The sequence below is a fragment of the Canis aureus genome, chromosome 2, assembly GCF_053574225.1.
Source record: "Canis aureus isolate CA01 chromosome 2, VMU_Caureus_v.1.0, whole genome shotgun sequence".
In the NCBI taxonomy this organism is placed as follows: domain Eukaryota; kingdom Metazoa; phylum Chordata; class Mammalia; order Carnivora; family Canidae; genus Canis; species Canis aureus.
The window spans coordinates 40,920,277-40,937,500 of NC_135612.1; the positions used below are offsets into that span (position 1 = coordinate 40,920,277).

The 17,224-nt window shown below is 47.9% G+C and overlaps 1 protein-coding gene across 4 annotated transcripts in view; it reads right to left on the reverse strand.

Moving 5' to 3' along the window:
- The window catches only part of LRRK1 (leucine rich repeat kinase 1), a 121,604-nt gene extending 108,084 nt beyond the window's left edge, over positions 1 to 13,520 (reverse strand). For 3 of the 4 annotated variants that reach the window (XM_077869494.1, XM_077869476.1, XM_077869485.1), the window contains exon 1: positions 11,095 to 11,302. Coding sequence is in view for 1 of the 4 variants with exons in the window: in XM_077869462.1 (XP_077725588.1) it covers positions 11,095 to 11,191 (97 nt within the window). In the remaining 3 variants the exon portion in view is untranslated. Of the gene's footprint in view, positions 1 to 11,094; positions 11,312 to 13,271 lie in introns of those variants that run through there. The other variant, XM_077869462.1, reaches the window with a different exon arrangement.
- Positions 13,521 to 17,224: the final 3,704 nt, after the last annotated feature.

A 17,224-nucleotide genomic window follows, 5' to 3' on the forward strand; every position in this document is an offset into this window, starting at 1 on the left:
CCTGGGTGGCTCAGTCGTTGAGTGTCTGCCTTCGGCTCAGGGTGTGATCCTGGGGTCCTGTGATCGAGTCCTGCATCGGGCTCCCTGCATGGAGCCTGCTTCTCCTTCTGCTTGTGTCTCTGCCTCTCTCTCTCTCTCTCTCTCATTAATAAATAAATAGAATCTTTAAAAAATAAAATTAAATTAAAAATGTATCTGAAATATGCTGTGATTTTTTTTTAAGTCTTCTTAACATGGAATTGGGTTCTAAAATAATCTCGAGGGAGAGGGACGGGGATATGGACAGATCAAGATTTGGCTGTGGTGACAATTATGGGCATCAGAATGATGGACACACAGGGGTCCAGGACAGCATTATTTCTACTTTTGTACTATGTTCACAAGTTTTCGTAATATAGAAAGTGGAAAATAACTAAGATAAAAACATAACGTTTCAAAATTCTGCCTAAGCTAAACATTTATGAAAAGAAAAACAGCTGTTGTAAATTGAGGCCAAAAAACTGTGGTTTCTGAGGGAAAAAAACCAAGAAGGGGTGCTTTTTCCTCTGACTTTTTGGGAAAGGAACTGAAAGACTGGGGGTCAGGGTGGGAGGGATTACTTGTCATTATATTCCCTTTTGTACTTCTGAATTTTATATTAAGTATATGATTTTTCTGTGACAAATGAATAAAATAATTAAAAAATGTATTTTAAATCCCAAAGCTGCTATGAACTTTATGCTAATACGCTTAAAAAAAATCTAGATTAAATGGATGATTATCTAGAAAAACGTACTGCCAAAATTAACTCAAGAGGAAATGGAAAGTTTAAATAAAAACCTACAATCTTTAAAGAAGTGGAATCAATGGTAAAACATCTACCCATAAAAAGGTACCAGGTCTCGATAGTTTTATAGGCAAAAGGTTTTATCCAGCTTCTTGGAAAATACAGCTCTTATACTGTACAAACTTACTGTTGGTTGAAAAAGCAAGTTATGAAAATTTTGGCACAGTCTGAAAATACTGATTTAAAAATTTTAAATATTTAAACTGTTTGGAAAAGAGTACGATTGTCAAAGTGTGAGTCCGGTTGCTACCCCCTCCCCTGCCACTACTTTGCTTACAGGGATAGTGAGCCAGCTAAGAGGTACCCCACCTTCTCTCAGCTGAAGGGTTGGCACCCATGCTCAGTTTCCCCTCGGCTGGTGGCTGAGGGATTATGGCACCTCGTAGGTCAAAGATGTCCTCTATTCACAGCCAGCATGCACACCTACACACCAGGCTAGTCTTCTGAGAGGGGAGCTCCCTGTGAGACCCTTCGTGGGACTGGGACCCATGTCGTCAAAGCTCTGGCATGCCTCCCTAAGAGAGGATGAGAGGCTGGGGACCACATGCAATCCATCTTGCAGACCCAGGCTTTGTGATTTCCTTTTCCTTAGTGAAGTTTCAGGAACCCAGGCAGGCAATGTTGTGGAATTTAGGCTGATCCAGGTGGCAGTCCAGAGGGGACCCTCCTGGCAGGCCAGAAATAACACTATATGTTTATGAACTCACATATATTTAGCAATGGCATAAAATTGGGCAAAGGGTTTGAATTACCTTCAAAATACTGGTTACCTTTGGGGGCTGGTGGAGGGCAGTAATCAGGGAGCGGTCCAAAGGGCACTCTAACTACACGTGTCATGCTTTATGTCTGAATCCTCTTTCTTCTACTCGTCACCTATAATCCATGACCAAGTTCTGTGGTATACTAAAGATGGCCACAACTTTGCTTTCCCTCCAGCAAAGTGACAAAAAGATAGTGCCTGCCCTAAGCTTCAAGGAGGCACCAGGAGCTTCTGCTTCTGAAGTCCCCCAATCTGGGCAATTGGATGGCTCAATGGTTGAGCATCTGCGTTTGGCTGGGGCCATGATCCCGGGGTCCTGGAATCGAGTCCTGCATTGGGCTTCCCGCAGGGAGCCTGCTTCTCCCTCTGCCTATGTCTCTCATGAATAAACAAATAAAATCTTCAAAAAGATAAATTAAAAAAGCCACATGGTATCCCCTGAGCACCTCTTCTTGCTGTAGTGCTCTCTTGCATCAAGTATCACTCTGATTTTTCCTGTTCCTTGCTGTCTATTTTTCCTGCTAGAATTACAAGTGCTATGAGAGCAGAGCCCACGCTCCTGTTATGTCCTAAGAACCTAGAACAGTGTCTACCACAAAGGGATGTTTGATAACTGTTGACAAAATAACACTGAATTAATAAAACAAACAAGACAGTGAGGCAGTAGAAGAAATGCAGATAACACGGGGCATTAAAAAGAACCTCCATAATAAGTGACATAATGAAAAAATAGTTTTCTGGCAGCATTCTTACTGGTTTCTCTTAGCATCATGGGAAGTTTCTTCCTTGGTAATTTATACACACGCTCTGCCTATCAAGTCAACTGACTGCAAATTTGTTTGATAATGCTCTGAACCATATAATTATTGGTTTATTTGGAATTCACTGTAAGAATATTGATCTTAATAAATTTGACATAAGAAATCAATTTAAAAAATAATTGAGAAGGTAATAAGATTGACATTAAAATAAAATGAAATAAAATAAAATAAAATAAAATAAAATCCCATTAGGATCCTCAGAAGAATTCAAGAAGACACTTCATAACATAATACAGGAACAGAATGCTATGAAACAAGCTACCAAGAAAAGGAAAGAGCTTTCTGGAAATCATGAATGCTGAAATGAAACCGTTCAGTAGAGGGCAGAGAAGATGAGTCAAGAATATCTCTCAAATTTTCAGAAGAAGAAGAAGAATCAGAAAATGTGGAAGAAAAGATGAGCAACGTGTATCATAACTACAAGGAGTTCCATAAAAACAAACAAAACCAAACCCAAAGGAGAAAGAGCAGAGGAGGAAGAGATTATCAAAGAGAATACAAAGAATTTTCCAGTTGGCTTACTCAGCACCAAGCAGCAGGAATGAAAAAGACCCTCACCCAGGTCCTGTGTTATGAAGACCAAGATTTCAGAAGACCGAGCATACAGGTAAGATTCTAAAAGCTTCCAGAGAGGGGAGAAAAAAAAACAAAAACAAAGGTCATCCACAAAGCAGTGGGAATCAAAGGACATCAGAGGACAGCAGGGCAGACTCTTTCAAGTTCTGAAAGTAGATGATTTCTAATTTGAACCCTGGGGAGGGCAAGATGAACATGCTCCCAGGAATGCCCAGTCTCTTCTGTGTGCCTGCATGAGCCCTGTGCTAGGAGCTTTCTTGATGATGTGCTTCAAATAAATAAGGGGCCAAAGACTTCTGAGTATGAGTCAGAAATGGGAAATGGAGATAAAAACAAGGGAAGAGGTACTCACTCCCTGGGCCCCACAGGACAAGGATGACACGGAGTCCCCAGGCCAAGTCACCGTGATGGAAACATACCACTGAACAACACAGATGCAATCCAAAGATGAGTCAACACTGATAGAATTCAGCATGGATGGAGCAGCTGGGAGACACGGCGTGGAAGTGAAGGAAATCATTTATCACGGCAGGCAGGCCACAGAGACTGGCTCGGGTGATGGAGCAGATGTTCAGGCATATATTCTCTATGTAGAGAAATGATAATGACCTGAAGAACTAGAATCAGACACAGGAAATAGAAACTCTTTTGGGAGTTGACACTGGTGCTTTACTGTAGTCTGTTCTGTATCACTTGCATCTTTAACCTGGGGTGTGTATTACTTCGATAAGGTTTAATGTGCTTCTTTGGTTCTGCAATTCTGCTAGCTCACAGGCAGTGACAATCAACTCTTATGACAATAAGCAAAGTGTAGAAACCATCTAAAGGGGCTTTAATGTAAGGTTGATTGGATAAACATCATTCTATTCACACTACCGAATTTGGTGCAAGTGAAAAAGCCTCCAACACAACTCAAGGAAAATAAGTTGCACAACATATGTACAATTGAAGATTATGCATGTAAAACCAGAAACACACACAGAAGAATTGTGTGTGTGTGTGTGTGTGTGTGTGTGTCCATGCATGAGCCCAAGTTTAGGGAGAGGTTGGGAAGGAAACATACTCAGCTACCTGTGATCACTTGGAAGGATGGGAAGGAGCCAAAGAGTACAGTGGCTTTATCTGTATCATGTGAATGCTCTATGAGAATGGGTATAAATTATACATAAAAACCTTTTTCTTCACCTTGGGGAGCTTCCTGCCCACTGTTGGTCAAGGGTTCTTTGCTTGCTTGTTGCTTTTGTTTTTTAAAATATTTTTATTTATTTGAGAGAGAGAGAGCAAGCACAAGCAGGGGGGAGGGGCAGAGGAGAGGTGGAAGCAGACTCTCTACTGAGAAGGGAGCCGGACTTGGGGCTCCACCCCAGGACCCTGAGATCATGACCTGAGCCGAGGCAGATGCTTAACCAACTAAGCCACCCAGATATCTCTCTCCTCTTCTTTATGACAAATGTCAATAAATAACAAGATGTCTAAGTGGAATCTGGACAAACTGAACACAGGGGAGGTCAGGGTGGTGAATGATTCTAAGGAATATTGGAATCCTCCTACTTTCATTCATCACGGTTCCTGAAAATGTGTGTGAAATTCATAGACGAAAGTTTGGATTTATATGTTATTGCAGAGGAGGGGTCCATTCCCAGAGAACTATAGAATTTCATAAAAATCCCTAATTATGGCTGCTTCAAGGTCTGACTCATGTGGACCAGGAAACCAAACAGGTGGAAGAAAATCCTTGTTCTTCTGCCCTGGGACCTGGGGATGTCTACACAGGCACCTTCCTGGTCACAGGTCACTGATGTCTCCATGGGGGCCTGGGTGCAGGGCTGGATAAAGAGCATTCCATCTCTTGGCCACTGAAGGCATGCCAGGTGGGTCTGGGCTGCTCTCCAGCAAGCACTGAGGGCTATCAGGTGGGACGGCCTTGCCCATCCCTCAGAAAGGGAGCCGAGGTAGGGCCAATGTTGGGTAGGGGGAGATGGGCAGTGGGTCAGGGCTGAGGTCCTGGGTGAGCTTCAGGCTCTTGCCACTTTGAATGGATGCTCCCAAGAGCCTATACAAAGCCTGCAGCAAGGTGGCAGGAAGGGGTGGGAGGCAGCTCTTTCCCTGGCCCTAGGTGGCCAGGGCCTAATGGCTCCACAGACCAAAGACCAAAAAAACTCAGTGATAACCAAGCAGAAGGTTGCTTGCTCTTGAAGACAGTGGGTGGTTTACTCAGCCTGAAAAGCAATCCACAGGGAGGGAGGGCAAGGCTCTGCTTTTAGTTACTTCAAGAAAGGGGTGAAGGGATTCTTATCAGCCAGGGTAGGTGGAGCTAGATGCAATGAAGGCAGGACTGGTCTTGTGGCAGAAACCTCCTAACAGAGTTGCCCATAGGCAGGCTGGCGTTCTTTGAGAGGTAGTCAGTTTCCCGTTGCTAGAAGTAAGCAAGTACATTCTGGATAAAGAATCAGAAGACCCAAGCCTCAGATTAAGGCTAATGTTAAAATCCCCATCGAACCCAGAGCTTCTGTAGTTGGGCAGGGCTTTGTGGGCAGCATGCAGCACAGCCGTGTTAACTGCCACCCTCATGGATGGATGCCCACAACCATTTCTCCAGCCCCTGAGGTCACCGCTTGGCCTCCCTTCCCTTTACCTCCGTCAGTAAAGGATTCCTCACTGGATACTGGCTGCGGTCCCTGGAGGGCCCAGTGCTGCTTCTAAGGCCAGGCTGAGGCAGGGGGCGCCCATGGATCAAAGTCTCCATCCAAACAAAGCCCTGTCCACCCTCCTTGCTCCCATGGTATGAACATGGCCCAGTTTGCAGGAGCAGGACATCCAATCCAAAAACAGGTTCAAGATGTGGGCTGGCAGTTTGGCTCTGAAAGGCACACCTCAACATGGACCTGTCCCCTGTAGGGTTTTCGACAGTGGTCCTCTGAGAAAGCAAACTACCACCAGATGGGCACTTCCTATTGCAGCCTATTTCCTATTTCTATTTCTGGAAGGCAAGAAGAGCCCCTACTTGAGGAAACTGCTTGGTTCCTAGGAAGTTATTTTTAATACAGATTTGAAAAAGTCAAAAGAAAAAGAGAAAAATGCTGAAAGTAGCTATGTAAAAATTAAAAACCTGGGATTTGAAGACCTTCTGGAAGGTTCCTCATCCTCCTTTGGTCCATGCTGGTCCAGTGGAGGACAGTGCTCTGAGAGGCAGGCAGCTGAAGTCGGGGCGGCTCATAGAGCGGTGGGGTACTGGAAGCAGCCCGCTGATGTTTGCCTGAGCACCCCTCACCCTCCGTGGCTCAGAAGAGTCTCGCCAAGAGTTCTTGGCCTGAATTATCTAGAAGTTTGTTCACCTCTCCACTTTCCAGGGAGCCTCACCTCAGCTGGCAGGACAGGTTTTTCCACTCTGACTCAGAAGAATGTGCAATGATGTGTTTGTTCACACAGATTGCCCCTCAGCCCCAGCCTAATATCTCACTGACCCTTGTTCTATCAACTCACACTCTCAGCTCTTCCACACTTTCTAAATATCTCTCTTGTACCACAGGCAAGCTGACTGCTGACAGTGCTAATAAGGTTGCAACATGTCTTCCTGAGACACGACTGTGCCACACAAACACAGGATAGGCATCACACAGCACACACACAGCACACACACAGCACCCCCCGCCCCCCCTCCACCTTGGCCCCACTGTGCAACTGGTGAGATGCTCCCACCTTCACGGGCTTTGGAAGGGCTAGACATGCTAAACAAGCATAAGGTGAACTACACAATCAAAACAGGTATGGGCGCGAGAAACACACCTAGTTCATATCCATATGCAAACAAAATGCTATTACCCAAACCCAAAAATAAAACATGAGTTCTCTCCTGATTTTCATTAACGTTTGGAGCTTTTTCTAAACTATGTTTGGAAGCCTAATAATAACTTTGTCGTTTCCAAAGCATGTTGTCTTCCAAGCATTTTTAAAAGAGAGAGCTTCTAAAAGGGAGAGAGAGCTGCTCCTCCATTGACTATAATTTGAGTCTTATTGGTTTGCTTTATGGCAGTCAATTTTCCTTAGGTGGTGCTGGAAGTTGGGTGTGTGATAAGCTTCCCTGCTGTGAGGTGGGTGCATTGGGGTGATGGGAGGGGAAGCAGGGCTCCCTGTGTTCCCAGGAGGTCTGGGGAGAAGGTGAGCAGAACAAATTTGGCTCATTTGGGGGGACACAGCCCAGAAGGTAGATGCAGCTTTATGCCTCATGGAGCCAAATACTCCCCTATTTGTTCTAGAAAGAAATTAGGAGGAAAGAGGCCAGTTGAAGCAATGTTGGCTTTAAAAGTGAGCATGGAAGTGTGTCAGTTAGATTGTAATCACAAAACATCAGTATTAAAGAGGCAACACTTTTAAAAATAAATTGCAGCGTTAGTCTTCTGGCTGTAAATGTAATGCAAAACAAAATAAAACAAAACAAAAAAAGGAGCACATGCTCAGTGTAGAAAACATAAACCCTACAGATGAGCAAAGAGCAATGGCTGTAATCTCCACGTGACTGTGCTACCCTCAGAATGTCACCTGCCTGCCAAAATATAAAATATATTTACATTTTGTGAAAATAAAGCCCAGACGTGCAATGTCTTAAAATTGGGCCTGCAGAGCTTTGGGGTCAAGGTGAGGGCCGGTGAGTGGGGTTCACCAGCCCCACCACTCACCACTGCCCATCAAAGCAACTCCACTGTGAACTGTTACATAGGCTCTCGGGAGGACTTCATGCTGGCTGCTTAAATAAATAAATAAATAAATAAATAAATAAATAAATAAATAAATAAATAAATAAACAAACATATTTTTTCAAGGGATTGATGCCCACCAACTCTCATCACAGCAGACTGAGTGACAGGTACTGATCCTTCACCTCTGTCCATATCCACAGCCTGGCCAGGGCCTCCTTGTGGATGGAGCTCTTCATTTGGGCTCCTCTACATGATGTGCTTTGGCCACGGGTAATAGCCCGCCATTCTGGGGCTCCGCAGTAAGGTATGTTTCTACTTTCTCCACTTGCATCTCTGCCACTGGCAGGGGGACAAGGTCCCCTGCCCATCTGCTGGTCTCAGGAGGATGGGAATCATGTGGAGCAGAGCTTCAGACCTCAGCATGCAGCAGAGCCCCCCAGCCACCTCCTGCTGTGAAGGCCAGAAACAAATAGTCACTGGTACATCCCACTGAGATCCCGTGTCTGTCTGAAATCAGGGTTCAGAGAAACTGAGCCACACAGTGGAGGTCACCCAGTACTAACAACTGAATACAGTCCTGATTAACCCCACAGGCAGGCTCTTGAGCCCCCACTACACTGTGTGAATCCCAGAAATGTCCTCCCACCCCTTCCTGCTCAGGGAAAAGAAACACAATCATCAACTACCTGTGGGTTCTAAACAGGGCAGTGACAGAAGCGCTCATCACTCTAGCTAACATGCTTTAGTAGTGGCTCCTTAACCTGGAGCCAGAGGTAACAGACTTAACATTCTCAGAGTCTGGGAGGTCCGGTGGAGGCCCCCACAGTGCTGCTGTTCCCCTGTGGAGGAGACAGGCAGGAAGGGCGGGTCCTCCTCTGCTCGCATTCTTCCACTGCGTCTGCGTCGGTGGGGGGAGGTAGTTGCAGAAGGCCAGGAGGGGCCTGATGTCTGGCCACCACAGCAGCCCAAGGCCAGCAGGAAGGGAGTGTTGAAAGGTTTCTGAGGATCTGAGGATCCCAAGGTGGAGCTCCCACCCTCAGCTCCTCTGCTACCACCTATGGTACCTTTCCACTCTCAGAGTTTGGGCATAAATTTGCACTTCTTCATGGAATCCTCATGAGAATTCAGTTACTATTATAATTCCTTAATAGCGACTCTAATTCCAGTAATGCTGAGCCACAGGATAGAAGTTTCCAGTGCATTTCAGGCTACTTTCCTCTTATCTTCTTCAACCCTGTGGTTTATGTGTTTTGTCTCCACACAAACACCTCTCTCACATTAGGGATTCATAAGACATTCCCTCCCTGTGGGACCCCCTCCCTCCAACCCCCAGCATCTGGAACAGGACCCAGTGGGGGCTGCATGATTCCCATAGGCTCCTGTACCCTTGTGTGCATCCTGTGGCTCATTCAGAACAGAGTAGGGGGGAGTCCTGAGATTCCATTGGGGAAAGAAGTCCCTACAGCAAAAAGATTTTTCTGAGCCAGCTTCTTCCAACCTAGTGGGGAATCTACTGTAGGAACAGGGTAAAGTCTAGACAGCTCTCGAAGGGAAAAAAACTGGGAGCTGGGGAGTATCAATGCATGGCCTCCTAGTGCACATGAACATTTCCTGGTTATCTGTGTGATCTCAGGCCCAGAGGCAGGTAGGTAGACCAGAACCTCGGCATGACCCGGGAGCCCATTAGAAACAGACTCTCAGTGCTCCCAGACCTACACAGTGAGAATCTGTATTTCACCAGATGACCAGGGGACCCAAGTATATATTGCAATTTGAGAAATTCTGTTCTAGAGGACCCAAACAATTTAGAGCAGTTGGGGTCAACCGGGGTCCCAATTACACATTAGAATCATGGGAAGGAGGTGCAAAACTTTAAAAAAATGCCCATGCCTCCCCTCCCTCCAAAATGCTGCTCTAGTGAGTCTGGGGGGTGCCTGGGCATTGATAGTTTAGACACCCCCAGATTTCTGGGGGCAAGGGTGGAGACCTACTCATTTAGATCACCAACTCTTGACCAGGAAGGGGATGGGGCAGATGCCCTCTGAGGCTTTTTCAGTTGCCACAGTCACCTACCCAGTAAGTCCCAAAGTCCCAGCCCCACCCTCATTCATCAGGATTGCTAAGAGGAGAGACAGGTACAATGATAGAGCTGGAAAGTATGGGAAAACAGAGCCACTACTCAAAAATCAGATATCTTGTTCTACAGTAACTGAACAGAGTGTCTGCTGAGCCAGGTACAATGTTGAATCCCCAACTTCATCGAGGGTACAATCACTTGGCCCTTTCCGATCCAACATACTGGCCCTCTCCAACCCCACACAGTAGCCTAGACTTTAAGGGCTAGAATTCTAACATGAAGATGAAGGTTCCAATTGCAGTTCCACCATTTATAAATTGTTGACACCAGTGTCTAGGCATCTCTCACTCTCAAGTTCTTCAACTATTAGATGGGGATAAATGACCATTTTATAGGTCATTGTGAGGATTAAAGGAGATTATTTCCTAAAGCACTGAATCCAGTGCCTGGTATGCACTCAGGGCTTACACATTGACATTGGGTGTGTCATCATCAACAACAGTGACAATGCCATCCTCTTTACTCGTGTTGATAGTGTTAAAAGTGGTTCAACTCTAGCAGAAACCCAGCAATACATATAAAAAGGCTTAAAAGTGTTCAAGCCTAGTAATCCCACCTCCATAAATCTATTTTAAGATTTATGGAAAAAGCATGTCTAAAAAGATGGGAATGCGATGCTTTGTGTAAGAGTCAGCAATTAGAAACAACCAGACTACTCCCATACATCCAACAGGGCAATAAGGACTAGGTCCATCATTTTATACAGTATTCTCACATAAGATGATGTTTTACTAGATCATCCAATCAAGGTGACTAGCGAAGTTAGGAGAAAAAAGTATAGGATACTAAACTATATACAATATAAAATTAAAAAAAAAAAACAATATAAAATTAAAACAAAATCCCTGAAACCCAGAGAAGCAGATTGGAAGAGAACATACCAAGCTTTTAGCATGCTTGTGTTTAGGGCAGTGAGACCCCTGGTGATTTTTTCCCCTACTTCTCTTTTATTTTTTTTCCTTTTCTCAGTTTTTCTTTAATAAACATATATTATTTTTATATTGAGAGAACAAACCCAAATCTCCATTAAAAAAGCTTTTAAACCAATGTGAAGTAACACCCCAATTCTTAAGATTCTTGACTCCATCATAAATTTTGCCCCACAGCTCCTCAAAGTTTACAATTTAAGTGAGAATCCCAAGATATATTTTATAATGAAATGTTCACCAAGCAATTGGCATTTTTTTAACCTTGGGTTGAAAACCCTTTGTTCTAGACTCCCCACAGGATGCAAACGGCAGGTGGAGCCTGGCATGCCAGGCTGACTCTGCTCTTACCATTGCGAGTCTCCATGGCACGTTTCGGACACACAGCTGACCCCTCTGGCCCCACACACCAGTACATGCTGGGCGGTCGTCGAGACATGCCAGCCATCAACTCTTGGGTGGCTGCCCTCCAAGTCAATCCTGGCCAGGGTCACCGCCGCCACCGCTGCCGGGAGGATGGATGAAGCCAGTGACGCACAGTCATGGCTGAGCAGAAAGCTCTCTCATTCTGGTGGTGAAAAATATCATAAAATCAGAAAGTTTTTTCTTAATTGGCAAGTCCCTTCTCATAGTCCTGCATACATTTACCATTTATATATTGCACCTTGGTACTCTTTTTCTTCTTTGCGACATTCTTCCTCACATTCCATCTGTCTAGACACGACCATCAGGTGAAGGCAGTGGAAGGACAGAGATCCCCCCACCCCATGGAACACGTCTAACCTAAAAACAGTCCCAAGGAGTACTGGGTGCGGGCATCTGGGTTGTTCAATTGGTTAAGCATCTGCCTTCAGCTCAGGTCATGATCTCAGGGTCCTGGGATCGAGCCCTGCATCAATCTGCTTCTCCCTCTACCTCTCCCCCTTGCTTGTGCATGCTCTCTCTCTCAAGTAAATAAATAAACAAAATCTTAAAAAAAGGGGGGGGCATCTGGGTGGCTCAGTCTATTAAGTGTCTGACTCTTGATTTTAGCTCAGGTCATGATCTCAGAGTCATGAGATCAAACCCCATATTGGGCTCTACACTGATTCTCTCTTCTTCTCCTTCTGCCCCTCCCCACCCCCACTCTCTCACTCTCTCTCTCTCTCTCTCTCTCTCTAAAATAAAATAGTCTCGAAGAAACCCCAGCAATTGCTGACACCCACTGGTAAAGGGTTCGGTGACTGTTCAGTCAACACATGAACGTTGTCCATTGCACAGTGTCATCAGTACAACTAAATGAAGCTTTGGCTTTCAGGGGCTCACACTTCAAGCTGGGGTGGGGCAGACACACAACAGATCACAATACAAGGCTTTCCCTTTGCCCAGAACAAACTCTTCTGGAAGCCCAGAGGCAAGCAGACAATGATCCCAAAGAGAAGGTGTCTGGAAGGCGTTGGTACTGGTTATGAAGACAAAGCAGTCTGAGCCCTGGGGAATAACGGACAGGAGCCATACGCATTCTGCCTGCCTGGGGACATTTGGCCATGGCTGGAGGCATTTTTAACTGTCACGGCTTGGGGTCTAGGGCACTACAGGCATCCAGTGGGCAGAGGTCAGGGCCATTACTGAACATCCCACAATGCACAGAGCAGCCACCCACAAAAGAAAATGATCTGGCCCGAAGAGTTTCAATTATGGAAAAACTTTGAGTTGGATTAAGATTACCTCCTAGAGAAAATGAGTGAAAATATCAGTGAGGGAGACAAATAACTCTGGGAAATGAATAAGGGGTAGTGGAAAGGGAGGTGGGCAGGGGGTTGGGGTGACTGGGTGACGGGCACTGAGGGGGGCACTTGGGATGAGCACTGGGTGATATGCTATATGTTGGCAAATTGACCTCCAATAAAAAAATAATAATTAATAATAAAAAAAAAGATTTACCTCCTAAAACTAACTTGGCTACCATAACCGCTAAGCTAGTGTGCTGCTCGCTCATGCTGGGTTCCCACTGAGCCTGGGGGAGGGGTCCCCCAACACAGGTGCCCCCCAACACAGGTGCCCATCCTGCCATGATGATTATATTTCTAGAACTGCCTCGAGGGCAAGACCCTGGTCCAGGTGAGGCCTGGCACAGGATAAATCGCACAATGGGAAGGGAATTAGTATGTGAAATGCATGTGTTCTATGGGTCTTCGTATAGAGACTACACTAGGCATAAGTACAAGGTCATTAGCGACTACCCTCTGAGACAGATAACTCTGAAGTGCAGAGTTAAAAAAAAAAAGTTGAGGTCTTGTAAATCATGCTTAAGACAACATCGAAAGGAAAAAAGCATAATCTGGATGTGAAAGGCTTGGACTGTCTGTGTCACGTGTCAGCAGGGTGACTTCAAGCGGAAACCTGTGTGTCTCAGTTTTCCCATCTGTTAAAAAGAGACATGCACCCTCTCACCCAGGTGACCTCGCAGGGCTGCTGTGTGATTTCAACTAAGGTAAATTTTCTGCAATCACTTTCTATAACGGCCAGAGATGGGAGGTGGTTCTCACCTGTAGTATCAGCGGGAGGCCTGGTTGACCAGCAGGGTCTCTCCCACGGGCCTTCTGATGAACAAGCTCAGAGTATCACCGCTGGAGGGAGATACACCATCTCTCCAGTGAGCAAGCTCTAGAAGGTGCCCTGAACAGTGTGGGCACTGAGCAAGCTACGGAATGAGGCGGGGTGAGCACTGGAGCTTTCTCAGCTTAGATCCTGGAAATCAGGCCCAGGCGGGCTGTACTCCTACAGGCAGGGAGAGGTGGAGCTAGAAAAACCCTGCCCCAGAGGCCTTGTCCATTATGAGCCCTCACCTTTCTGAACCAAGGAGTGAGAGGTTTAAGGAAACCATCCTTAGGAAAACCTGTGTTTGGAGTCTGGGAGCCTGAAAAACCCAAGGAGGAATGATCAACCTGGACAACATTTAGGAGACCATCAAAAGCTTTCTAAATTGTAAAATATGATCAGGAAAATCAACTTGAGACAAGAAGTCAGAGGAACAGCAAAACAATTTGTTTTAAAATAAAGGCTCTAAATCCTGCAGTAACACTCAGACACCAAGGAGCACAGTGGCCATCTGCTTTCAAACGTCTTAAAATCAGCTACCACATCTACCCAGTACCACCTCAAAAAATCCAAATGCTAGTAGACTTGTCTTCTGAAAACAGAAGTGTCTTACCATAGAGTGCTTTTAAGTTTTTTTTTTTTTTTTAAATCTTTAAAATATTTTAGGCCAACCCTCGGCCAGCACATTTTGTTCCCCTTTTCATTTTCAGTTTCCTTTTGAAAATCTCTTTACCGATGGAGGATTTTACCACTGGCACAGTTTTTCAACTGTAATTTGTATGTTGGCTTAGACTCTAAGGTAGAAGGTTTAAAATGAGGTAACTCAACTTTTGCTCAATCTTTGCCCTCAAACGGATCTTTGCTTCTTCCTGCTTCTTTTGGGCTCAGACCAATGCAACAAATCATGGTTGTAAGTTACATGTCTTCCTTTCATTGTGGTGCATACAGCCTTAAGAGGACTTCAAGAGGTTTTCTGTAATAATTTTAATACTTTTTAAAACCTCACCAATTTTTCATTGCTCCTTATACGTGCAGTAATGAATAAAACTGAATGCTTAATCAAAAAGAGAAAAGGGGAAGCTGACATTCATCCCGCAAATGTTTTTATTGGGCCCTTTCTATGAGGAGTGAACTCCATGTGTTCATGAAACTTAAAGCTGGTGGGAAGGCACAGTTAAGTAAGTGCTTGCCACAAAATTTCTGACTGAGGAGAAATAGAGGAGACCCTGGACCTGCTTACTTGTCTTTTCAGGAGGCTTGGAAAGGATTGTCAGTACCAAAGAGCTAGAAGACACTTGCAAATGAGCACGTCAGCTCAGATAATCCAGTAATTCTTTTTAGTGAAAGCATGGTAGAGATGGTTGGCCCATAGTCCTTGACAATCCTTTGGCACTACTAGCCTCCTCTGACCACATACCGGCTTGCCTACAGAATGTGTGTAATGGATTCATGGACTTCAAAATATCAAGGGGCTGCGGACCAGAGAAATGTGTAGATCTCAGTCCTAGATGAACACCCAAAGGTCTGGGAACAGAAGCCCTTCATGAGTCTGAAACCACAAACAAGTTAAGACTGTCCATTCGCCATTCCATCTGTATGCCAGGGTGTACTGGGCACCTCTCAGACAGTTCTGGGCGTGAAGACGCAGCAGTGAGCCATGCTGGTGCCTAGGAATGGTCTCTGACCCCTGGAGCTCCAGGAGAGTGCCAGGCAATTAAAGAAGAGAGCAAATAGATGAAGAAGGACCATAATACCAGTGGAGACTGCAAAAGACAGCAAGGGGGCGGGGGGGGGGGGCGGATGTGAGAAAGAGGCTGGGCTTACAGGGGGTGGCTGGCAGTATGAGGAGTCAGGGGTCAGCATGTAGAGGCCATATGCTGAAGAGCCAGCTGGACCATGGTGGCTGGTGGGGTGGGGTGGGGTAGAGGGTGGCATGAGCAATGGCCAGGTGGTTGATGATGCCAGACTCCATATCAACTGAGGGGAAGGAGGTGTCCTGGGTTTCATGCCAATCACAAGGAGAAATTATGGCAGGGTTCTAAGCAGAGGATTGACACATTCTGATTTACCTATTAAAAAAAACACACGCACAGACTCTCTGGCTGTCACATAAAGAATTGGAGAGGGGAGGATTGTAATCACGCAGGAAACAAATGCTGGTACCTTGGACTAAGGTGGAGACAATGAGAAAGAAAGGTTGGACTCAGCCAGACACATAGGTAAGCCCAACAGAACTTGCTGACGGTTCACAGAATTCAAGGGATGAGGGTACGGGATAGAGGAAAGGCGAACAAGTGAGCTGACTATGGGCTCATTCCCTGACCCCAAAACCTCCTTTAGGGACAAATCAGATGTGAGATTTTTGTTTTTAATTTTTTTTTTTTAATTCTTCAGGGACGGAAGCAAAGATAATTAGAGTCAAATCACAAAAGGCATTTCATGTTAATGTCGTCCCAAATGGCACCTCTTCTAGTTGTCCCTTTAATGTCTGGGTACTTTGTTACCAAGTTGAGGGGCCGGCACCCTCTAGAAAGAGTGTATTCACTGAGAGCCTTGCTGAAGCCTTCGCCACAGGCTGCTGTTTTCTCTGCCTCTCCGACCCCTGCTGATGTGTTCCGGGAGAAAGCTTCCAGGCCTCCGAACGGGCAGGGGCAGGTTGAGCGGGCCAGAGGTCCCCACGCTCTCCCTCGCCACCTCCCCCGGCCCCCCACCTAACCGGGCTCCCCTCTCGGCCCCTTCGGGGACCTGTCGCGTGTCTGCGGAGGAGGGTGGCGGAGACGGCGGATTCCCCCGCAGCGGCGGGAGCGCAGGAGCCCGGCCAGCCCCAGCCCCAGCCCCAGCCCCGGCCCCAGCCCCAGCCCGGCGGGAGGTGCGGGCGCTGCTCCCCGGCACACACGCACGCACACTCGCCCGCACGCTGCGCGCTCGCGCTCACACCCGGCTCACACCCGGCTCACACCCGGCTCACACCCGGCCCGCGCCGGCCCGAAGCAAGGAGCCGTCTCCAGGGGCGGAGGAGACCGTAGTCGCCCGGCCGCGGCTCGGCCTCACTGGTGCTTCTCGCGCCTTCTCCCGGCCGCGGCCCGCGCGGGGTTTCGGGGTGGCCCTCCGGGGCCCGCCGCCTCCCCCACTCCGCGGGGCCGGGGCCGGGGCCGGGGCCTGGGGTCCCCCGCGCCCTCGGTGCCCCCCTCCCCGGGCCACCTGGGCGGAGCACGCGGCCGTCCGGGCGCCGAGGGGGCTGCGGGGGTCCCGGGCGGGGCGGGGCGGGGCGCGGCGCGGGCGGACTGGCGCTTACCTGCGGCGGCGGCGGAGGGGGCGGCGGCCGGGGCGGCGGGGGGTGGGCCGGGGCCGGGGCCGGGGCCGGGGCGGCGGGGGGTGTGCCGGGGCCGGGGCGCCGGGGACGCGGGGCTGGGCGCGCGGACCGAGGCCTGGCCGTCCCCTGCCCTCCGCCCCCTGCGCCTCCGGCCGCGCGCGCGGGGGCCGGGCCGGGCCCAGACGCACTTCCTCAATCCTGCGGCCCGCGGGCTGGCGGGGAGCGAGCGCGGGCGAGGGGGGGCTGGCGCGGCGCTGCCGGCGAGCTGCACGCGGGCGCCTCAGTTTCCCCAGCCGGAACGCGGAGGTGCCCCGACGCCGCGCCCCGGAGGCCCGTGAGCCCTCGCAGCGCGCGGACCCCGCCGGGTCTGGGGGCCCTGCCTTCTCCTGTCGGGGCGGGCGCAGCCGCAAGATTGGTCGGTTCTCTGCTCAACGCAGCGTGGTCCACGGTCCCCGGGCTCCGGAGCAAAACCCAAGGGCTAACCTCGGACTTGTATGGGTTAGGCAGGGCCTCGCAGTGACTGTACTCTGACCTACACCTCTGTGCAGGGCAGGATAGAAATAGGTATTTTCTAGCTTTAGAGTTTGG